The sequence below is a fragment of the Barbus barbus genome, assembly GCF_936440315.1.
Source record: "Barbus barbus genome assembly, chromosome: 50".
Taxonomy (NCBI): Eukaryota; Metazoa; Chordata; class Actinopteri; order Cypriniformes; family Cyprinidae; genus Barbus; species Barbus barbus.
In genome coordinates, this window is record NC_136728.1 from 10,129,638 (window position 1) to 10,155,005 (window position 25,368).

Sequence of the window (25,368 nt, forward strand, 5' to 3'; positions counted from 1 at the left end):
TAGTACCTCTATAAAGGCCTAATGTCTAATTTAACACATCCTCTGTGGCGGCACAGAAATCATGATACGAAATGGGCTGATGGCATAAAATTTGCCAAGTTCAATGGTTTATAAAAAAGATGGGTTTTGTAAAAAAGCGTTTCAGATTTGGCTTTTGTTAGGGCACTATGCCATATTTCAAGGCCTTAGGTCTCTGGTGGTGCCCAAGAAACCACACCACAAAATGGGCTGATGGCACAATAGGTAGCTCTGTGTGCATTTTCCTATATGCTAAGTTTAATGGTTTCTCATGCGCACATAAAAGTCTGTATATGTTTTATTTTTTCAAAGGTCCTTGAGGCTGTGTAATAAGGGTGCTAAGAATATTGAGAGAAGAAACCCAAAATGCTTATAACCTTCATTTTGCATAATGAAAAAGTACCGAATTCATTCAGGCGTATTTTGACTGAATTCTTGTACAATAAATTTCTTAATTTTCTATTATATATATATAAAAAAAAAAACTAAATAAGGGCAAAAGTCTGGAAACGCAAATACTTTTCCACACTCTGCTTTCATTTTTTCCCATACTTTTCCAAACCCCATGGAACCCTGTATTTACACCCATTCATTCCTAATCTTGGAGTTCCTGATGTTTTCTTAAAGGGATAGTTCACCCAAAAATAAAAATTCTGTCATTAATTACTCATCCTTGTGTCGTTCCAAACCCGTAAGACTTTTGTTCATTTTCGGAAGACAAATTAAGGTATTGTTGATGAAATCCAAGAGCTTTCTGGCCCTGCATAGACAGCAACGCAACTGACACATTCAAGACCCAGAAAGGTAGTAAAGACATCGTTAAAATAGTCCATGTGACATCAGTGGTTCAATCATACTGTTATGAAGCTACAAGAATACTTTATTGAATAAAGTTGATATTTTTGTTTTCTTTGCACACACAATGTGTCAGACTTCAACAGTACCATGAAACATGCCTTGTTTGCAAGCAGAGGAATGCACATGCTCACGTAGTGGTACTGTTGTAAACGTGCATCGAAAACTGACACTGAACAGAAGAAATTGTTATATAAAGTCATTTATTTTCACCAAAAATGTCTTCATTTGTGTTTTCCGAAGATGAACAAAGCAGGTTTGGAATGACATAAGGACAGAATTTTCATTTTTGGGTGAACTATGCCTTTAATGAAAATTTAAGTTATTGAATGCATCAATCAGATCACTCACAGATACCCAAACAAGCGCCTCGTAAAATTCTTTATTCATAAACTTGATGCAAGTTTACAAATATACTGTACATGTTCAAAATTATCTTGTAATGGAAAAAACCTAAAAAAAAAAAAAACCCCAGAAAGCATGCCAACAGTGTGAGCTTCAAGAACCATTCCATGAGATGGCACCAGAGACTAGTTCTGTTATTGGTTATGGTGAGGTTCATATTCAGTGTGAAAAAACAAAAACAAACAAGTCATTACTGTTCGGACAAGGAAACATAAGAAAGACACATCAGTTACAGAAACCTTGGTCAATGTGGACAAGCCCAGGTAAAAAACTTGAACGTAGATGTACTTCTTGAGATGAATAAACCTCTGAGAAAACACCATTCAGAGAGGTCTGCTTTTTCAAATCTCACCAATGAAAACCCAAGACCAAGCACATCGCTGAAACAAGACAGCAGCAATAACTTGCAAAGCAGATACTTTAGTTATTCAAGACATTCCTGCTGCAGTGGCTCTCTTGAATTACATTTACATGTGACTGGAGTAAAAGATTACATTTGCATCCTTGTTAAAAATATACATATCCAAGAGCCTGCCTGTTATGGGACGAAGTTCAAACTCAGGACCGATCCAAGAGGCACAATCACAACATTCTGTGCAAATACTAAACCCAAATGTCCCAAAATATTTACAACTGAAAGTTGAAGTCAGAGGGGTGAGAAACAACAACAAAAACATAAGTTTGACTGAGCACTTAATTTCAGTAAACAAAGGAAATCTGATACATTTTTTAAAGCCAGAGTTATCTAATCACCATTGGCCTTTAACACTTCTTACGATGAAACCAAGTCCCATCATAAAATACTAAACAGCGACCACAGGAAGCTGTTAAAATCCTTTTCTTTGCTTTCAGGAACTACAGAAGGTTGGATAGGTAGAGCAAACGGACCAAAAAAGATTTTCAAACAGAATGGATTTTCCTGAGTTTTCAATGAAAAATGTGAGACGCCTTCACATACACGAGTCTTCGACAGCCACTTTTTATAATACACTGCAAAACAAATACAAAATAAAGCAAGGAGGTATGGTGCATTTTGACAAGCTCTCTTTCGCCATGAAAGTTGAAGCATCGACCATTCTTAAGACTTTCTACTGGACGTTCAGCTCCAAGAGGGTAAATAAACAATGCCTCGAGTATTGTGAGAATTGTCCATCAGGCATGGAAAGAAACAGTGCTCTTGTAGTGTTGTGCTATGAGAAAATTATTATTTGCGCTCTTTTAATCCATCAATGCTCACAAAATGAAACTGACAGCAAACTCTAAGTTTAAGTACTGCTGATCATGAGATCAGCAGTATATGAGATCAGTCCATTAATAATGTAAACCTAAAATGTCTCAATCTGTAACAGCTGTTTTTTTTTTAATGGAGCAGAAATGATGAAAATGACAATTAAGGATGGGAACAAAAACGAAAAAAAAAAAGTTATGTTCATATCACTTATATAAATACAATTTTTAAGATATTACCCCCATTATTTTGAGAAACATCAACCTTTTTCCCCATTTTGAGTCCCCAAATCCTCATGTGAAAACAACTCTGATAACTCCCCCACTTCACATAAACACCACATTTAAGACGCCTGAAATCCATTTACAAGTATACAAGTGGAGCTCTGTTCAACTATGGAGCGACGGCAAGTTCTGCTTCGCTTTTTCAAAGCCAAAGCTCGCATTTGTCCATTATTGGTCAGATCAGCCACATGCTAAAAGCGAGCGTAAGGAAACTGAGTGGAATTCATCCTTAGTTGGAAAAACAAGATCTGGGGCTAGAGTTGTATAAGCGCCCCTTCCTCTCGTCCTCAACGTTATCATTAACATAAGGGTTGCTTAGGAAGCTTACGCATATAATTGTGGCAAGTAACAATTCTTTGACGACATCGGCATTAAATGTACCAGTACATGTTAACTCAGAATGCATGAGGGAAAAAAAAAGTCTCTATAGATACAAGAGCAGTGGCACATTGTCTTCACATTGTCTCTAGTTGCATCCATATCCTGTTTTAATTTCAGTAAACCGCCATTTAAAGTCCATGGCCATAAGAACGTCCTTTAAAAGCAGAGAGGATCAGATCCAGCATCTTCATTGAGCATCTCCATCTATGTAATAATCCTGAACAGAGCCATGCTCCAGTAAAAGTGAGGAAGCAACAAAAAGAAGAGAAAAGAAAAAAAAAAATCTTTCTCTGATCACACCATTTCGAAACGCCATGTTAGATGCCTTATTAGTACCAAGGCTCTGAATGTCCCATCAGTATAATAGACAATATATGAGAGAGAAAGAGCATGAGAAACAGACAGAAATCCAGACATCACGGGATCTGGTCAAAGACTCCAGCCTTGCAGAAATAAAGGACGATGCAAATTTCTGAGCATTCCAGACAGCGAGAGGGGGCAAACGTTTCCCCGATGGCTTCCACTTACATGAGGGGGCATCATACTCAAGCTGAAGAGATGAAAACATTAGTAAAATAAAGCAAAGGTTTGACCAGATATCCCGTGTTTGCAGTGTGCAAGCAGATCAATGCTTTTCCTAGCCATCTTCTTTAGGAGGTGTGTACCAGCCTAGAAGAAAAACATGAGAAAAAACTTCTGAGAACAGTTCAAAGTGCATCAATTCTGCATCTCGTTTTACGGTTTCGCCACCTACCGTTCTTTTCATGAATCTGAACCAATGATTTATATGACTGTTGTGCTCTGGCAAGATTGTATTGATTCTGCACAAAACAAAAGGGAAAGGGTCAACATTTCTGCAGGCAAATATTTTTTGTTTTTGATCACAAGGTCAAACAAACCTTATTTGCTCCGAACTGTACTCTGGCTTTCCCTTTGACTAAGGTGGCGTTGATTTGCATGATGACTGACTCTATTGAGTAGGCACTGCTCCAGCCCTATGAGATCAAATTTATTTCATTATTTCGGATTTCTTTAATTATTGTAATGGGCAATCCTTAGAAAATTCAAAGAGGATTCAAACCTGTTTTGTAAGTAGCTCCATACACAAGGCTCCTCCTCCAAGAACATAGCTAGATGAGAAAAAAAGCATTTAACAGGATAGAGCAAATTAACATTTATTTCTCTTCAGATTATGAAAATTAACAATATTTGTATTAGTCATTATAAACTAATACATTTTCTGTGAATAATTTTAAAATGGCCTTTCACAAATATATGGGGTATTAAACAGAATGCTAAATAATAAAATTGTAGGCAAATTAAATTAGAATTACTCAATCTCTGAAAAGAAAAAAAAACCTTTAAAAGACAGCATTATTCACAATACATCCATTTACGTTATTCTCTGGGGAAAACGTATAATCATCCATCAAATATAGTAAAATATTTACTTTTACTAAAATAGAAAAGTTAGTTTGACTTATTTACTACAAAAACATTATCATGCTCACCCTCCAGACAGGACAGGAGACACAACCCGTACAAAGGGAGGATCAAAAGGAAAGTTATCCTGCAATCAGAAAGCAAGAAAACAGAAATTCAGTTGCATAATCTCTTTTTTCAATCAAAACATCTTCAATCGGTATTTTTGTACAACAAATAAAAAACACTAACTTTATAAGAGAAATTGAGCAGAATGTAGTCCATGCCTTCTTTTTCCTTCAAAACCTGCAAGTCGCTATGTAACGGACTGTCTGGGTCAACCCTTAAAAAACATGAAAATGATTTTAAAGATCCGAACACAAACTATCATCAGCTCACATGGTATTTCATGTCATGCAACCATACTTACGTCCTTAATTTGACATGCCAGTCATACAGGCTATCATTGACTAACTCCACTGAATAGATACCTGGAACAGACAGAATGGTATACAAACAGATCAGACAGATCTGTAACGATCCTGGAACAAGACAAAACTAATAGAAACTAAGAAATGTGTTCCAAAATAGTTTTTGGAATCACATGCGCACTCCTGACATAAAAGTAGCAGTCGCAAAAGGTAGGCAAATTAAGGCCCTGATATACTTCAATTGATACCAATGAACCAACTGGTGTGATGTCATGTCCAACAAAAGCAGGCCAACCGAAGTTCGGATGGTGTTCAAAACCGAAGCTGGTAAATGCCTTCAAACTACCATTGGTTCATGGCAACAGCCTAAAGCCTGGTTTATACTTTCACCTGGCTCCGCATCGCGAGCCTCCGCTGACTGCGCACGCACCTCCCCAAACGGACGAGGCGTTTATACTTGTCGGTTCGCTGTTGTACTATTCTTTGAAACGACAGGGGGCAAAACCATCAGTAATCAGCGTGAGCAGCAGCAATTTGCCGGTACAAAACTCAAATGAGTTGATGAATGAATTTCTTTATGAACAAACTTATTAAAAAAATCTTAAGCTTTACGGTTAATTTCACATCAAACACAGGACAACTTTAAGCAAATAGTGTTAAAGTTGTACATCTTCAGAAGCAGAGCCGCGCGCAAAGTGCAAACTCAACGCCCACTCCACGATGACGTCATTTACCACGCACTTTTGCAGACGTGACGAGTATAAAAAAGGCTTAATTGGTAGATGTGCTCTGGGGCTCCACCTTATTTGATGAAGAAATCTTCTCTGGATTATTTCTTCTGTTCAGTCAGTTAAAGTCAAATGCGAGTAAAAAAGTGAACACTCTAGACTAGGGACGTTCATTTCAACCGGTTAAGCGTTATCCGACCGTTAGGGCTGCACGATTAATCGTATGCTATTGTCATGCGCATCTCGTCAGTGAAGCCGGTTCTTTGATCCGATAAATCGCATTCGATTATGAACGCGATTTTGCGTGGCTTGTCAGCGAACTACGGCTCAGTGTATTAAATGCCGCTCCATCTGAAAGCAGCTGATGGAGATTTACCGCTGATCAAAGAACCGGCTTTACTGACGAGATGCGCATGACAATAGCATGCGATTAATCGTGCAGCCCTACTGACCGTATAGAATTTTACCTATTATTGCAAGCAGTTACACAGTTTAAAATGTCAATTATTATAATTATTTTTTCAGTAGGCCTAATTTATCAAAATATTTTAAAAGGTTTGCTGCATGGTTAAAATACGCTACGTATGTCGCATTTTATTATTCCATTCAGAAATAGGCCTAATGCCGACGCAAAATCTTTACAAACATTATAATAAACACTGTAAACATAGCTAGGTTATTTTAGTTCCCCTCACTCCACAACAAATCCTTTCAATTTAACAGTATTTAGAAAAGAACAAGAATTAAAAATACAAGAAGCTATAGCCTATAAACGACAAGCCAAAACAAATTAATTTAGGCTAAAATGAAACTGAAACCAAAGTTGAGGCTCTCTTTCGCCAAAACCAAGTATTTCCATATTCGCTTAGCGTAGTGGTTCTCAACCTTTTTTTCCACCGGGCTGCACTATGGTCCAAGTGCAAGTCTCACGGGCCGCACGCATGTCATTTACATATTACGTCATCAATACAAACCAACCGGATTTATAATATTATTTATAGCCTAAATATTATGATATCTAAACGATTACATTTATTGAAATAAAAAACGGAAGCGTGACTTGACATTGCAGAAAGTGTGCGTTCACAAATGTAGCCTATGTTGACCCAAATATGGAAAACATTTTCAAATGTAATACTCTGAGGTTCTCTCCAGAGATGTTTTGCCATATTTCTTTAATTAAGGATGATTGCTGCGTAGTAGCCTAGGGTGTTTCTTTTTACCTGAACCTCTTCAAGTGAGTGGCGGGGCAAACCGAAAGTTGATGCCGAAAGTCCAGCACTCTCTTCACTGCTGATGCTGCCACTATTCTTGTTTGAATGTGTTCCTTCGCTGGCATTTTCCACATTTTGTTTTCTCCCTTAACAAATTTGTCCATTCTGATGCTCAATTTTACAGAACTAATAGCTGCTGATGACTATTTGAATTGAATTCTGCCAAAGTGCGCGCTTGTGTTTGTTAAATGCGTAACATTACGTGAGTACATAGGTCTGCTCATGTCTGAAAACAATATATGAAAAACAAAATTATTTTACAAAAACATTATAGCTTATATTTGTTTAGTACATTTTTTTATTAATGTAAAAACTAAAATGAATTGTAAAACTGAAAGTTATTTTTTTTAATTGTGCACAGGACATAGACTGTAATATTCAGCATGGTGGGCCGCATTTGGAGTCGTGACGGGCCGCATGCAAACAAATCTTTGTGTTTTTGTAAAATAGGCCTAAAGACGTGCTTTATAGAACAATTGTAATTGAAAGTGACAGTTTTTTTCCATGCTTAATACCGAAAAGCAGTATTGGACAAAAACCAGCCAAAGGAACTGCCATAACAGTGAAGATGCTCCTTAAAAGGCAGCAAACTATGTAGGCAGCAACAAACATATGGAAAAGTCAATGCTGTAATTTAACTAAAATTACCTGTCTTATAACTCTGTGATCTATAGATCTCCCTGAGTTCCTTCATGAGGCGGTCAGAGGCCTGAACTGAACCGGACACTGCACCCTACAAGACCAACAACGATGCATTAAGGGAACATATACAGCAATGCAAGGAACAATATTTAAATTATTTTTCAGTGGATAAATTACACTTCACAAATAGAAAAACGCTGACCCTATTTGCAAATAAAAATTTACTTTAATGCATTGCTTTACACATCATAAAGATATGACATCACTATACTGCATTAATAAAACCAATATTACTCCACCCAACCCCAAAGTTGTATAAAAAGGTACCTTACCGAATGGACACTTACGTTCAAGTGGTCCTGCCTCTGGTTCTTTCGGATTTTCTCCAGAATGGCCAGATTCTCTTTCTCTATTCCATCGTCCTCTGACTTTTTCCCATCGACCGGTTCCTCCTCTTTCATATCATAGTGGTCTAGATCTTCAATATCCTGCTGCCACAGCAACAAACAAAAGAAAGTGTTAGGTATCAACTAGTCTTCTCGTCATAACTTGAGTCATGAGGAACCCATCCCATCCCCTAAAGCGTAATACCTCTGCCATTTCCTCTTCCTCCTCTTCTTCTGATGTCACTTCATCTGTTGTTCCATGCTGGGAAGAACAAGGACAAAAAGCTTGCATCAGCTCACACCAGGAACAGGAAAAGGAAGGAGTGTAATAAGACTATGTAAGTCTGTGCCCGATTTGGGCTACCTTCTTGTCTTGACTGATGGGTCCAGCAGGAAGTGGCTGATCCAGCATCTCCACATCAGGATGCTGGGGCAGGTTATAGAGTCGGCATAAATCACAGATCAGCCTTTTCAGCTGCTGTAGGAGCTGCATAAGAAGGAAAAGTGGTAACAAATGGTAAGTAACAAGAACGGGCCAACTTTATAACCTCTAACTTATATAAAATCATTAATCTACTACCATACATAGGGGTGCATATAAAATAATGTGAGATAATGTGTGCTCAGAAAAAGAGCTTCATCCTGACCAAAACATGGATTTGGGTTCATTATGGATTAGGGCTGCAAGATTATGCCACATATTTGGAACAATATCAAATACGATAAAGAAAAATAAACCATTTTTATACCATTTATAATAAAAGTTTGTTAATAAAAATGTCTCAGTGTACAAAGTATAAAAAAAATAAAATGTTTCATTTTAATCATTATTAATGATCTTCCCAAATCAAAATGGTGCAGTAAATAAAAAGGGGCAAGTTTAATGTATTTTGTTATTAAATTAATGGATATGGTCAAAGATGTCAATAATTGCTGATTATTTCCCTTGATATTGTAATCAAAATGATCAATTCTGACTAAAAGATATAAACTACCATTCAAAAGTTTGGGCTCAGCAAGATTTGTTTGTTTTTAAAGAAGATTCATGCTCACATAGTCTGCTTTTATTTGACAAAAACACAGTAAAAACAATAACATTGTTAAATATTATTACAATTTAAAATAACTTTTCTATTTTAAAATGTAACTTATTAATGTGACGGTAAAGCTGACTTTTCAGCATCATTACTTTAGTCATAAGTATCACAAGATTCTTCAGAAATCTCTCTCATATGCTGATTTGCTGTTCAAGAAACATTTTCTATTATTATTATTATCAATGACAAAAACAGCTTTGCTGCTTCAGATGAACAAACAGTGTATTTAAAATAGATTCTTTGAAACAATGTAAAAGTATTTACTGTGACATGATCGATTTAATTAATCTTTGCTGAATATAAGTGCTAAGTTTAAAAAAAAAAATCTCTTACTGACCCCAAACTTTTGAAACTTGTGTACATTATATTTCTTTTGTGCTTTATTTTGATGATCACATCTCATTACAATTTCAGAGAGAGTTAACACCTTCTTACCAAAGTATTGCCTTTTCTGACATCCTCTAGTCGTTCAAGGACTTCAGTCAGACTTGGGTCATCTGAATCAACAAACCATATTGGTGGGGTTGAAGGGTAAGACTCCTATGAAAATATCAAGAGTTACAACGTCAGCATCTTCAGAACTGTATCGAAACCCCTTGTCCTTCCACAAGGTTACTAAAGTCTGAGCGGATCCGTTGAGCTACTTGCATGATAAGCGGCCACATTAACAGTTGCTAAACCAATGAATCAAACTCTGCAGGTTCTCTCTTCTAATGAAGACCCAGAAGAGACCATGGCAGATCTGTGCAGTGCTGTTTATTTCAGAGAAGTGCGTGACAAGCTGATGAAGTTCCATGTAAAATTATGTGAACATTATGTTCCCATCCACTAGTTCGAAATCTCCTCCCATCACTGTGTCTTCCGTCGAGGGAGAGCCAAAATGATGGCGGTGTGATTTGCTTCTGCTTGTCAGGACCACATACTGACCTTACAGCACCTCAAACATCAAGACAGAAGCTCAGCAAACTAACTGGCCTCAATAACAACAAAACAGCAGCCAGCTGAACTGCAGTGGCGTCGTTTTGCACTATGCTTTTATAGACATTGTACGCCTTCTTCATAATGTAGAACAGTTAATATACACTTTGTATACATGCACATTTTGTCCATTAAAAGCTGTGAAAATGCAGGAATTGCTCAAATTCGAAGTTTGAAAATATGCTAATACCACCTATAACATGTTACGATAACAGCTATAAATTACGTTAACAGTTACTTTGTTACAAATCACGATGGATTAAACTGAATATACAGTTGTGTCGTTTTAGATCTAAGTTACGCATTTCTTAAAAGGCCTCGCGAAATGAAGAACTTCACAAACCAGCTAATCGTTGCTAAATTAGGTAACGTTAGCCAACATAACTAGATGTTTACACCAATAAAATGTGTTGTTAAGCAATAAATATTCCAAAACAGCATCTCAAACTCGACTTGGCAAGACCAAAAAACATTTTGTCCGAAACGTCGTTTAGCTAGTTAAAGTATCCGCTTAGCTAAATTAGCACACAAGCTAATCACCTGCCAACTAACTCGACAGCAAAATCCCACCGACGCGGAATAAAACAACCCCTTTACGCTTTATTTAAACTTAGATTTGATATGACCGAGCAAACCTGAATATTATCAAGCGAGTTTGTTTAGCTAATAAAGTTAAAGCGACAGCAAACGCAGTTAACTTTGTTAGCTAATCAACTAACGTTAGCAGGCTAAATGTAGCTCGTACTAGCATTGCATAAGTTACTTGTTTAGTTTTGTTTAGCTTTTGACATCTATCCGAGGATATAATCGATCCTGATCATACATGGTTTATTCGCAATATAACAGCTTTATTCGAGTCAAAAGGGGTTGTGGCTGGTGTTGTTTCACTCGGCCTTGTCTTGTTCGCCTGTAAGCTACACACGGATGATGAATCTTACCGTGATGTTGCAATGAATAATCAGCAGCTTTTCTCCCGTCACATTGAACTGGCAGCTCAGTTCATCGGGCTTCCAGTCGATTATTCTGAATCGCTCATGGTTTGGGTCAAAAATTGACTCAAGGAACTTTAATTCGGCCTTCAGCCCCGACACCGACATCTTCCACTCATCTCATCAGCAGCCAGGCCGCGGGGGGAAGGGACTCACAGACTACTGCGAGCGCGCAGCTGATCCAGAGAGAGAGAGTGTGCGTGCGCAGCGGAGGCTGGAGGACAGAAACAACAAAGAAGGGAGAGAGAGAGAGAGAGTGAGAGAGTGTGCGTGCGCAGCGGAGGCTGGAGGACAGAAACAACAAAGAAGGGAGAGAGAGAGAGAGAGAGAGAGAGTGAGAGAGTGTGCGTGCGCAGCGGAGGCTGGAGGACAGAAACAACAAAGAAGGGAGAGAGAGAGAGAGTGAGAGAGAGAGAAAGAGAGTGTGTGTGTGTGTGTGCGTGCGCAGCGGAGGCTGGAGGAGAGGAACAACAAAGCGGGTGTAGAGAGAGAGAGAGAGCAGGGGAGAGACGAGAAAACAACGCCCGCCAAAAAATAATGTGCGAGGGGCCAGGAGTGATCATCTACATGGGATGCTGTTGGTTTTGTTTCATTCTCACATGCCTGTCATCTTTTATCTGGTCGACCATCATGAATAATAATAATAGTAATAATAATAAATTAAAAACTATATCCTTATTATTTATTATTTTTCAGGTTAGTAGACTAGAAATAATTCATATATTACCCCTGATCTTAATGAGTGTTAATAATAACTCTTATTAATTGATTACATGTAATCTGGATTACGAATCAGATTCCAAAAATCAAGTACTTGTAATTAGATTAAATTATATTTGAAATACTCATAATCAGACTACATTTACACAATAGCAAGAATTTATTCATAATTTATTGATTCTCCCTAATTCCTCTTTTTTTATCTTTTAGATTTTCTTTTCTAAATAGTCTGCTGCTTATATACACTCTTTATACACTATTTTTGTGGACATTCCCACAGAGACCAGTCACTAGTCAGGTGGCTACACAGCATTTGACCATTTCAACACATTAAAATGCACAACTTCACCAACCTCTTTCACCGTATTTGAAGTATCCCTGAGATTTTAGTAAACAAATAAAATACATAATTTTATCAGTAAGTGTTTTATTTTATTCATTTTAAAATTATTAGTTTTGATTGAACATTTTCATGATTTAATTAATTATTAGCTTTTTGTTAAACTCATAAACACCTTTCTTTTCCTTTACAAACCCTAGTTTGGGAAACCTTGACATAATATAATGTTTACTGCACTTCATGTTGTTGATAAAAACAAAAGGTATATATAATTATACAGCCTATACACTCTCTCTCTCTCTCTCTCTCTCTCTCTCTCTCTCTCTCTCTCTCACACACACACACACTATAAAACATAAAATAATATAAATAAATAATATAATATTGACCTTAATACGTGTCAATAATAATTGTTAATAATAATAATGAATTAAAAATCTGTATACTAATTATCATTATTTTCAGGATGAACGACTACAAATAATTCATGTAGAATCAGTATGGTCATCCCTTTGCACTAGCATATAACATATAAATAATTTAACAATTATTATTATTATTATTAAAGTGTTTCTCACCTGTATATAGACAGACGGTTGTTTTTTGTTAGCAGTTCTTGAAACTTGAAATTCTCCAGTGACAATGATCCATGTTGCTTTTGTTTTGTGCTTTTTGGCAGTATGCAACGTTTGGCATAAGAAAGTGAGAAAAACATGTGAGAAAAATAATAACGATGTTGCAATTGTGGTTTAATAGGAAATCCACATTTAAATTCAGGCTTGTATCCGTGAGGCGTGTCTGCTGTTGCTATTTGTCTCCATCTAGCGGTAAATATAGTTTCTACAGAACTGTACAATTATGTAGTTTCTTTAAACTTTATTACAAGCGCCTGTATAAAACTTTAATCGAGCGTTATGAACTAGTAAATGCCACAGAGAGCGCTGTTAGGGACATTTAGGGAGTTTGGGGCGTTAAGTGCTCTTATAGATGATTCTCCTGAATTGCCATTATGAGTAAAGGTGTGTGAGAGAGAGAGAGAGACAGAGAGAGAGGTGATAGATTGATACATGTATGAGCTTTGGAAGCTGCACTTGGTTTTTTCTTTCTAGATTTTAGTGGGCGGGAGTAATTTACCACTATATGTAATGCCCGTTTGATATTTCAAGTGCTGCATACTCTGACAGCAAGTCATTCACAGCAACAAAGCAAGCTTACAGGAACGTCAGCGCGTGTCAAAACTGACCGACAATGAAATATCTTCCGCTTCTTCTTCTGCTCCTCATCCTCCAGAACCACAAGATCCTTATGGTCAGGATTGAGAGGAACCAGGACTGTGCTTGGGGTTGTTCTGAGGTTTGTCAGTTGTATTTTTTTTTATGTAGTCTAAACATAATTTGTAATTTAGAAATTTTGTTTTGTTTATTTTGTAAGAGATTCATTTAGTAAGGTCTTTCATTTCTCTTTCTCTCTTTTTTTTTTAAACTTGATATTACCTTGACATTCTAAAGTAAAACATTTCTGCAGTCATAATTTTCATCAAAAGTTTAACAATAATGTGCTGGTTATATGTAGATTGCCAGAAGTGAAACATTTAACTTGTAAAAGATGGATGAATGAAATTAAATGAGGTTTGCCTGCTGACAATTGCATTTATAAAAATTGAACCTAATTAAGCCAGTGCTTATTTATGTGAGAGCTAATTCTGTGTTATGTTAGAAAAGTGGCTACTGGCATGGTTTAAATTATGGGTCATAAAAATATGATATCATCTGTAACAATGAAACCCAGCCAGTTATGTGATGTATTAAAAAAGACCCTGTCTCAGTCTTACAGAAGCAGACATACACAAATAACCTGCTCTCACTGATCTAAGTCATCGATATTGACAGATAAATCATTTTTTTGTATTCTGTTGATTATTGTAATTAAATATGAGTATACACTAAACTTACATCATATGCCTGCTAGCCTTGTTATATTTGCTCCAACCAGGAACTTCCTAAGGAGTGAGTGGGAAACCCCTTGTTCTACTGTCCTTACAGTACAGTCACATTTCCTGTTAAATGATAAAGCAGTTCTGGACCGTGCATAAATAGGAAAGTAATTTAAACTATCATGACTCATCTTAGCGCTTTAAATAATATTCCTTTTGATCTCTACAAACAGGGTGTACAGTGTAAACCCAAAGCTTACTGTGAGTATCTACCCATCTGACTGTCTGTGTTTATGTCTATCTATGTAGTAATTTCTGGTCCTAATATTTTTTTATATATATGTTATAGCTCCACTGTCAGCATTTCACTGCAGGAATCAGCCTGTTAGCAGCACCGTGTTCAATAATGTGATGTTGTCTACTGTGTTGGCATGTGAAGGGAGGAAATGTTCACTTCAGCTTAAAATGGCAACATCAGTGAATGCTACTGGTGTGTATTATTCTGGTCACGTTGTGTGAATGAAACACTTTTGTGGTATATGTTATACAATTACACAATTTATTAATACATATAATAAATGGTTTCATATTGCTGTTAGATAACTCTCATTTTTGGATAGTATTTGTATATTTCACAAATTTGTAGAGTGTTTGCACTGTGACAATTTACCCCACTATGTTCAAAGTGTTTTCAGTGAACTGAATCTTTTTGCCTGGTGCAGTACTCCTGAAAAACATCAACAACCGCTGTTAGATTGCATTATAATTACTTTGGTAGAACTACTGAGTCATTCCTACGTCACGGCATTTAAACAAATACTCCGGTAACTCATTGACACAACATCGCCTTCTTAGTACAATTACATTTTTCGAAAAACCAAACCTTTCACAACAATAAGTTATTAATTAAATACTCTATAATCTGAAAGGTCTAACATTAACTAAACACAATGTGCCTTAGTAATTACTATACCTTATAAATTTAACCTGAAATGTTAATTGAAGGAGAAACTGACGTCACCACTTTGCCACCCACAAAATAAATGTGTTCTCCTAATCTGTTCGGTTCTCCTAAAGTTTCAACCTGTTTTCCAGGTGATATTCGTGGAGTTTCAGTATGTACCGATTCTGCAGGGATGATAGGACATTGCCAGATTTACACCTTTGGCCGTGTTGGCAAAGGAATAGCCACAGGAAAACAGGTACAGTATAAACATATGATGCTTTTCTGATGGTTACACTATGCAAAGAGATTTCTAGCATTACAGCTGAGAATTTAATCAATGACACAAATCTGTCACAGTACCACAGAAACTATAATCTCCTTGTATGACATTGTCAAATAGTAAATACTCTGTTTCTGCTTCAAGGTTGATGTGAGGTTTAAATGTGTTCCTGTTAGACCTGGACAGCTTGTGTTTGTGACTCTCAAAACCATTCCCAACTACTGTAAGGCCACGTGGACACAAAGACACCTTGTTCCTGGTATCAGTGTTGTGTTTATCAGCAGTCTATATATAACGCTTATACATAGTGTAGTCACACATTATATGAATAACATTAACAGCTATTGCCCTTTCCTTTTTTAATGCCAGAATGCAGTCATGAAGGTATCAGAGATGAAATTGCAGAGTGCATCAGTAAGTTTCATTATCATGTATCATATCAAAGATAGATAGACCGTGTGTGAAGCTGTAACTGTACTGTCATTTTGTTGTAGCTGGGAAGCTGGCGTACACTGTAGATAAAGCCAGGAGTGCGTTAACAGTGAAAGTGACTGATGCTCCCGAGGACACAGACTACAACCTCAGGCTCTGTCATAAACGTAATATAATCTGTGCCGGGGAAGGGGCTTATAGAAAGGTAAAAACAATGAGCACACTTTCCCTTGCATTTCCTAGAAGACTCGTTTCATTTTTACCCTTGTGTTTTGCATGTGTTTCAGATAAAACCACAAAATCTACATGATAGCATAACGCTTCATTATTCCAACCCATTACCCTGTTTATGCATTGAGGTATGAAAGCTTTATTTTTACAGAAATTTAAGGTTTGAACATGCAATCTGACAGGTGGAGAAGGAAGTGTTGATTTCCACTGTCTTTTATTTCAGGGTTGGCCTGCTAGAGTAGATGCAAGGAGAATTCAAGTGTGTCCATTCAAAAACAGTAAGTAAAATTGACTTTCAAAACAGAGGTTCTAGTTGTTTTCAGTTTCTCAGTTTTTCAGCGTGCAAAAATGCTTTGTGAGGTAACCTAGCATTTTTAAAACAAGTGACAACATCCAAAGTAATCTTCAGACCTGCCTCAAAACCTTTCACCAACAGCTAAATTGATGGAAAAAAAACTTTCTTGCATTGCCTCGCTTATTTGCATTTGGTTGTATTGTATATGTTTCAGATTTATTTTTGTACTAGTTAGCACTTGTTTGAATTTGTAAAAGGAGTACTTGTTTCCTGTTAGATAGCGTTCCAAATCATTAGCTTGCCAGCGGTCTCAAATGTGAAGCTAAAGCACTTCCATCAGTAATTCGCCATCAGTTACCCTAATGTTGTTCCCAGACCTGCAGCAGTTTCTTTATTTTGTGGAACACAAAAGAAGATTTTTTTGAAGAATGTTTCACGTGCATTTTTGGTCAAACCTTCCCTTTAAATCACTAGTGATAAATTATTAATATTATAAATTGGCATTTTAAAACTCATAATTTACTTTAAAATACTTGCATTGTTCTCTGTAATAGATTTAGAAGAACTGTGGTCTGGGATAACCTATGACTTCAATAAGGAAGAGTTGATATGGGAGCCAAAGTGTCCAGTCAAAGTGTCAGTTTCTCTGTGCCATGCTGATGGAGGGAAAAGCTGTCAAGACATTGGAAATGTCTTCCATTCAGAGGGACAAAAAGTATGTTCTGTTCCCTTCTAATCCTTTGTTCCTTTTTATTACATGTGCAGTAATAGCTGCTGATCGTTAGGAACCCTCATATCATTTTTTACTGTTTTTACCTCAGGTGATATTCTCTTCCGTGGATCCACACCCAACGCTTTGCACGAAGGTTGAATGTTTTTTTGGGTTTTTTTGTATATTTGCTTTCACCCCAAAATTAACATTTTGTCATTATTTACTCACCCTCATGAGGTTCCAAACCATTTGACTTTTATTCTTCCATGGAACACAAAAGGAGAAATGTAGTAAAATATCTAGGCTGCTCTATTCCATGCAATGAAAGTGAATAGGGACTGGAACTGTCACATTACAAAAATTATAAAAAAACACTATAAAAGCACCATAGAAGTAGTCCATATGACTCATGCACTATATTCACATTGTTTTGAACTATATTTAGAGGACTATACATCCTTTTTTCTGTCAGGGATTTCTAAATTGCTTAAAATGTCTGGGTTTTGGCTTTTTTTCCTATTGACATGATCTCTACAGTCCTCAAACATTATATTTATGTGTTTTGCATTGTTTTGACCATTTGTAGCCTTCTTGTGAACAATGCCTGTATGCTACTTGTTAAACTATACTTTTCAGTCATTCCCTTCAGCAAATAGGAAAACAAAGACAAAACCTAAACATTTTTGGCAATTTAGAAATTCTAATGACTTCTGGTGACTTGAAATTTATCACATGAGTTGTTTAGATATGAAGTCGGAATTGAAAATTTTGGGTGAACTGCTCCTTTAAATGAATAACGTCATTGACAGAAAATAGCTTTTTGGGTTGGGTTGGAATTCATTGTAATTTCTTTTTTTTGTAGTTTACCACTGAAGTGGGGACATGGATAAAGTGTCCTTTTGCCAAAGGAAATTTCTCAGGTATATTAGCACAATACCTTTCACGGATGTTTATGTTACACACTGTATGATGCTGAATGCCCTTTTATTTAACAAGTCTGGACAGCAAAGATTACATCAAAAGATGGTCAGCAATGGGCAGAGATTTCAACATGGGTCAAAGCCAGCTTCTCCGTTTCTGTCTGTGAGATGAATCCCTCCTCCCAGTGTAAACGAATCGAGGGAAACAAGTTCCAAAACCTTTCTGTGGTAAGGAACCTTGAGCAGGATAATCTGCCTGTAGGATCATTTATAATAACTTCAGAGGAAATGTATTTGATGTCATATGGATGTTTTTTCTTTCATAGTGTTCTCGGTTCACTCCTATTTATCTCTGTAAATCATGCCTTGAGGCATCCGCTGAAGGCAATTCCCTTATCAAAGTAAAGCTTTTCACCTGGTTTGTACCTGATGACATGAGAAAGAAAAGGGTCTTTTCTAAGGAAAACTCAAAGCAAAGAAGCGGTCTTGTACAAGCTTGTTTGATGTCATGCCAGGTCTAATTTGTTTTCTAGGACAAAATGAAGCACACAGCTTTCAACTTGTCTAAAAGTGCGTGCGAAATGTGCGTCTGCATCCAGGTATGGCAACAAAGGAAAGCGACTGTAACAGTGCTGTCAAATCTTGTGGGATTTTGTCAGTGGTAATTACTGATGTGGATGGTCTTGTGTTTTCATGTTTCAGGTCCAGAGGGTAGATGTGCACTTTTCAGTCCCTGTACTTCAATGTGACTTGCAGTGTTGTAAGTACATATGTAAAGCTGATAATATATAATGTTGCAGAAGCAATTTTTGAAACTGTAGCTTGCTAAGTGACAAGTTACAACTACTCATAATTTCAAGTAGTTCAGGTAATCTACAGCTAAACTTTTTTTTAGAAATAGTTTAATGTAGCTACAGTACAGTACGCTAAAAGATACTTGCTACATTGTGGGCACAATAAAGTAGTGTCACATTAATGAAAATTTAGTAAGTTAGTGCCGTAGTATGTTAGTGATACTTACTTTCAAGCAGTTCAACTACAGTCATGTTAATATAGTATAAGATACAAAAAAGTATCAAAATTGTGGACACAAAACAAAGAAAATAGAACAATGTTTGTAGTGTAGCTACTACAAAAACATATGAGGCGCCACGTAGGATTTAAATCAAACTTCGCTTATCAATACATACATAAAACACGTGCATATACACCTATAAATTACTCACATATACTATTGGATGTTCAATATATATATATATATGAAATACACGTGCACACTAATATGAAATCCATATCAGTACATATTATGTTAGTAATGAATGGATACACTTGTGAATAACTCGCTAATACATATAAACACGATCCATGCATATACACTCACAACAAGACACGCACATACATATAAACTCGCTGCATGCAGACACACCTATAAACACTCGCATATGCATATAAACTTGATCCATGCATATACACCCATAAAACACTCGCGCAAACATACAAAATAAAATTCACAGATGTATACAATTCTGGTAAGAAAGACGCATGCTTTAGTTGTGTATATGCAAGTGATTTCATATGTGGATGTGCGTGAACTTTTCAGTGTAAACTAAAGGCATTTCAGTGTAAAATGCACTTCCGGCGGGACATTTGAAAATGCTTAACTTGGCTTAATGCATTAAAACCAATACTCAATAAACACATTATTAATAAAGCATACGATGTATAGACAAGCAGATAAGTCCAGAATAAGAACGTAATGCTCCTTCCTTTTACACTGAAATGCCTTCCGTTTACACTGAAGAGTTCACGCACATCCACATATGAAATCACTTGCATATAGGCCCTACATATATACACAACTAAAGCATGCGTCTTTCTTATCAGAATTGTATACATCTGTGAATTTTATTTTGTATGTTTGCCCGAGTGTTTTATGGGTGTGTATGCGCGCATCGAGCTTATATGTAGGCCTATGTGCGAGTGTTTATAGGTGTATATGCATGGATCAAGTTTATATGTATACGCAAGTTATTCACAAGTGTATGCATTCATTGCTAACATCATATGTATTGGTATGGATTTCATATTAGTGTGCACGTGTATTTCATATATATATATATTGAACATCCAATAGTATTACATGTACTGTATATGAGAGTAATTTTTAGGTGTATATGCACGTGTTTTATGTATGTATTGATAAGCGAAGTTTGATTTAAATCCTACGTGGCGCCTCATATAAAAACCATACTATTTTGATAAATCTAAATTAAACCTAACCTTTAAAAAAACTTAGTTATGTGACACTACAGCTACTATTTTCAAGTAGTTCTACAGACAAGCTAATCTTTTACAAATAGTTACATGTTGCTAAACTTGCTACAAAAATACATGTATGTAGAGTTAATAATACAATGCAATGAAAATTTTGCAATGTAGCATTAGTAGCGCTGCCACAGCTAAAGCTCCTCATACATTAAAGTAGTTCTAATCTTTTAAATCTTTAGAGCTAAAAAAATTACAAGTAGCTACACTACAAGCTACTAAAAAGTATTTAACTACATTATAAAATTGTGACTACAATACAATTTGCAATGTACCATTCTGTAGTGTAGCTGATTACTGTAAACGCAACACTCTTTTGAAAACAGCTAAACTAGCATCATGCTAATGAAAATTTAGCTGATTTAGTAGCATCGCTTATACAACAGCTACTCATACTTTCATTGTGGTAACAATACAATGCCATGAAACAAAGCAATGTTGTGTTTTGCAATGTAGATAGAGCTGTAAAAGTGACACTTTTTGGAAAACAGCTAAAGTAGTGTCATGCCAATGAAAATTATGTTAAATAAGTAGCATAGTCTGTGATGCAGTTACAACTACTCACAAACAACCAACTCAAGGTATTCAGCCTAATCTTTTGAAAACAAATAGTTGGATTTTGCTACATTACAAGCTACAAATGTAGCTAAATACATTATTAAAGGGATATTTCGGAAAATATAAATTTCCCCATGATTTGCTCAGCCTCAAGCCATCTTAGTTGTATATGACATTCTTCTTTCAGACGAATACAATTGGAGTTATATTAAAAAATGTCCTGGCTCTTCCTAGCTTTGTAATGGCAGTGAATGGTGAATGGTGGCCCAGAGAGTGCATCAGATAAAGAGAGCTCTACACGGCTCTGTGGGGTTAATAAAGGCCTTCGGAAGCGAATAGATGCATTTGTGTAAGAAAAATATCCATATTTCAGCAATACATTGGTCACGAATTAAAAGTACAAAACGAGGATTTGTAAAGAAAAATGATGTAGGATTTCAATATAAGCCAAGAGGAGATTAGTTTTCCTTTGCTGTAAACAAAACTTGTTTCTCGTGAGACTACCATATTTTCACCAGAGTTTACGCTACGCCTACATCCTACATCACCCCCTGGAATGCCACGTTAGCAGAAGATAGAGATGACAGTTTATAAAGTTTTAAACATTGATATTTTTCTTACACAAATGCATTGATTCGCTAAAGAAGGCTTTATTAACCCAGAGCCATTTGGAGTACATTTTATGATGGATCTCCTTTGGATCTAAAAATCTCGACCATCATTCACTGCCATTATAGAACTTGGAGGAGCCAGGACATTTTTCTTTAACTTAACTTTTTTAACCTAGGATGACTTGAGGGTGGATAAATCATGGGGTAATTTAAATTTTTGGGTGAACTATCCCTTTAAGTTGTGGCCATAACAATGCATTGAAAAATGTAGCAATGTAACATTTTTCTAAAAATGCATTTAAAAATACCAATGTAGCATTTTGTTGTGGCCTCTCCTGTGATACAGCTACCCATAATTTGAAGTAGTTCAACTACATTCAAGCTAAACATTTTTTTTAACTACTTTGTACTTAGATAACTACATTGTAGTAAATACGATGGAATAAATACTTGCAATGTAGTTTTTTGTAGTGTAGCCTCTTACTGGAAAAGCTACACTATTTTGAAAAGAGCTAAACTAATGTCAGGGTAATGAAAATGTAGTTAGTCATGCCACTTGTGATAGGTTTCACTTTAAGTTGTACTGTATTGAATTGTTACACAATACAAGCTATGAAAGATATGAATTTTGTTTTTTAAACACACAGCAAATTGGTGCCGTGACCCAGAAAGAAGTCAAGACATTGAGAAGATTTTATTGCCTGCTGCCATTTTTCTGACCGTGATCCTGGCAGCTGTCTTGTTTGGTAGAATGACAATAAAAGGTAAACTGACAGCGGTTTGGCACACCTGTTTCCACTGGCTAGAAGGAAACAGCTAGATTGTTGTTGGTAACAGTACACATTGTGTGTGAGATTAAAGAGATTATATATATCTACTTTACAAAACAGTAATTCCTGATTTAACATCTTCTTTCCGCCAAAAATAAGAGTAATAATTAAAAGCAAATTATAGATTATGAACAGTAGTCTTCAACACAAGTGAAATAATAGTAGACATACCAGTTCCAAACCTGCATATACGCTTTAGAATTGAATTGGGTGTGGACGTGTTGTGAAAAAAAGATGAAAAGCTCTGATATACAAGTTGTTAGACTTCATTTGCTACTGGCAGTTTTTCCTGGAAAATATCAGCTGGTTGTTTTGATTGTTATTTGTTTCTTGTTTCTTAGATGGGGACAAGAAGAGAACACCATGGATGAAACTCACATGTCTGAGGATGGTATGTAAACCAGTAAGAAATAATAGGTGTATAATAGAGTCCCCAGCATGCTATGATTACAATCACTGTTGCTCATAATTCATGCTCTTTCTGACATGAGCCCCCAAAACACACATGCACACTATTTACTGTACATACAGTATGAATTTATTTTACTTTAGATACATGTAAACCTAGTTTGATTACTTTTATAGCTAACAAATATCTCAAGTTCAATTTACGAATGAATACACTTACAATTTCAAAGTAAAATTGCAAATGTATAGGTATATATCAAGTGTCAGGTATTTTATTTAGTGATTTCCTTTAGTTTAAATTTTTCCATCTTTTTGCATTTTTACTTTTGCAACTGCATAGCAGCGTGCTAAAAACAACTTAGAACACCTTAGCAACCTATTACAATGACCTGGCAACCACCCAAAACATCCAGTATCAAATCCAAGTTTTGCATGGACAAACATGACACACTTTTTCATTAGAAAACATAATAGATATATTTATAGATATAATATCTCTAGATATGAATAGGTCTTTTGCGGCTATTTTAACAAATAAATTATGTCTTATGTTCCTTTTAACAGAATCAGTGACACATGCCTTCTCAGCAAGAGGATGTAGATTGTGGGACAGTTCTCAATAAAGCATGCATGCCTAATCTTTTTTTTTTTACTGTAAGACTGAAGCTTAACTTGTTTATGTCTTGTCTGTTGCACACATGAAAGTTTGTTTTCATGCATAATGCAACAGCTGCTTTTACAAGTTTATAACACGCAATGTATTAGCATGTCCACAGAATTTGAAGCATTTATATATAAAAATTTTGTATGTAAGTCAATATAAGACTGAATTTATGTGACACATTAATAGTTTCCTGCTTTGTATTATCAGATTTGTTTTTGTCACCTTTGAGTTACTTCTTTTGTACAGCAGATGGCAGTGTCGCTAACAAATGAATGTCTGTCAGCAGTGTGAATGAGTTTTTGCCTCTCATGTTGATATTTCTCCCACCTCAGGCTTAAAACTAGGTCACAAATGGGTGGTCAGCTTACAGACACTTGTGTAACCCCAATGTGTTGGTTCACTGCCATAGAAACTTTTGCATCTGCACATGTTCCTGTGTCGCCTGTGCCTGTCGTCATGATATTCGATGACACACTTTTCTCTGATCCTGAGGATGCATTCCCGCGGCTCTGTGCTGATGGGAGGGGCTGGGTGGAATCAGCTCTGGGGTTTGCTGATGAAAACATTCCTGAAGGATAGAGTAAAGCCCAAACAATAGAGCTCAATCAAAGATATTAGGACAAATACAGTTTTGGGGAGATGCCACCATTGTCCATCTTAGTCTGTGATTTTATTGTGTTTTAATGAGTATCAACTGAATAAACTTTTTTTTTTTGGATCATGCTCAGAGTTCACAGGGTTCACATGAAAATAAAAAGGGGTTTCGGAGTGATGCCACAGAAGAACCATTTTTGGCTCCTCAATTAATCTTTCAATGAACAGTTATTAAAATCAATTTGTGAAGAACATTTTAATAATCTAAAGAAGAGCCTTTTGTGGAGTGGAAAGTTCATGAATGTTAAAGGTTCTTCATAGAACTGTTGACTCCAATAAAGAAACTTTATTTTTCAGAGTGTGTGTGTGTGTGTGTGGCATGTGGGTGCTAGTGCTAGGGAGTTTTTGACTCTGGTAAATACTGTAAAACAAACCCATGTGAAAATTGTTGGCCTCAATGACCTCATCACTGCCTCCAGACTCCACCTGCTGTCTGCGAGTCTTCAGCTGGGAGTGAAGCATTCCTCTTTGATATTTTCCATACGGACCAGATTACTACCTTTTCTGTACCTCCCTGACAGAATGTTCGACTGGTAGCGCTTTGCCTCCAAAACGTTTTTGGGATAAAGGGATAAAGCACTGAAAAAAAACAGAGACAAAAGCATTTGCTGAGTTGTTGTGTGTTTAGCTACTTCCACTTAGCTGCCAGTGACTGCATATGACCTTTTTGGTTGGGGTCAATAGCCACCAACCCTGTCCTCTAACCTTTTGGACTGGTCAGTTTTATTACCACGGTCTCATACCATCTGTTGGTGTTTGAACCCATAAATCCCGATAGGCTTTTCATCTCAGCATATGCTTACTTTACTAGTAGTATTCAAAAAAACTGTATTTCCGAAATTGCATACTGTCTGAGTAGGTACTACATCTGATGAAGAACTTTTAAAAAGTATATTTTGATATACTTTTAAATATACTTAAAAGTATATATAGTTTGAATGTGTTTAGTATGAATGAAATTCATGGGAAACTCGTGGGACTTTGGAAACTCTGGAAGTAGTATAGGCCTTCTAGGTCAACAGGGTTCTTGCATTGTTTTATGAACACTACTCATTTCACATAGGCTACTGTTTTTCTGCTTTATAGTCGGAAAAAATGCATATTAGGACACATGATAGGATATATGAACAAGTAGTAGCTATTCATGAAATAGCAGGTGCAACTAGAGAACACTTTGGTATTCCATGAGTGATTTTTAAAAGACAATAACACATTTTCTTGATATTTATACATGCAATACTGGTCCATTCACTTGAGATCAATCAATCGCCCGAACCACTGAGGTTTCGAAAACGACACAGGGAAACGTGGTTGAAGTGACCAAAGCTCTGGATGTGACTAACGTGGTCCACGTGGTTAACGTTTTACTCGCTCCGATGCACTGATTGTTA

The 25,368-nt window shown here is 36.3% G+C and overlaps 2 protein-coding genes across 5 annotated transcripts; one reads left to right on the top strand and one right to left on the bottom strand.

The window, feature by feature from the left end:
* Positions 1 to 1,064: 1,064 nt before the first annotated feature.
* On the bottom strand, positions 1,065 to 11,367 carry LOC306868255 (ubiquitin-conjugating enzyme E2 Q2-like). 4 transcript variants are annotated; one of them, XM_079414344.1, is made up of 13 exons: positions 11,068 to 11,367; positions 9,587 to 9,691; positions 8,419 to 8,541; positions 8,260 to 8,316; positions 8,001 to 8,156; positions 7,675 to 7,759; positions 5,024 to 5,084; positions 4,846 to 4,936; positions 4,683 to 4,741; positions 4,253 to 4,301; positions 4,071 to 4,166; positions 3,926 to 3,992; positions 1,065 to 3,840 (listed from the first exon to the last, which is right to left on the bottom strand). In XM_079414344.1, exons 1-13 carry the CDS (start codon positions 11,224 to 11,226, stop codon positions 3,809 to 3,811), a joined length of 1,140 nt encoding a protein of 379 aa, XP_079270470.1. In that variant the 5' UTR covers positions 11,227 to 11,367; the 3' UTR covers positions 1,065 to 3,808. The 4 variants fall into 4 exon arrangements, with proteins under 4 accessions (XP_079270470.1, XP_079270469.1, XP_079270471.1 ...); XM_079414343.1 differs by having other exon boundaries at positions 8,001 to 8,159; positions 11,068 to 11,357; XM_079414345.1 differs by having other exon boundaries at positions 8,016 to 8,159; positions 11,068 to 11,296.
* Positions 11,368 to 13,347: 1,980 nt separating this feature from the next.
* LOC306867986 (interleukin-17 receptor E-like protein) lies at positions 13,348 to 24,272 on the top strand. The gene is made up of 18 exons (XM_079413957.1): positions 13,348 to 13,531; positions 14,345 to 14,372; positions 14,461 to 14,601; positions 15,207 to 15,313; positions 15,482 to 15,596; positions 15,707 to 15,751; positions 15,832 to 15,974; positions 16,057 to 16,128; positions 16,224 to 16,278; positions 16,850 to 17,010; positions 17,117 to 17,161; positions 17,870 to 17,927; positions 18,004 to 18,155; positions 18,461 to 18,526; positions 18,630 to 18,687; positions 22,069 to 22,185; positions 22,593 to 22,642; positions 23,224 to 24,272. The coding sequence occupies exons 1-18, from the start codon at positions 13,427 to 13,429 to the stop codon at positions 23,230 to 23,232; spliced, it is 1,527 nt and encodes a 508-aa protein (XP_079270083.1). The 5' UTR covers positions 13,348 to 13,426; the 3' UTR covers positions 23,233 to 24,272.
* Positions 24,273 to 25,368: the final 1,096 nt, after the last annotated feature.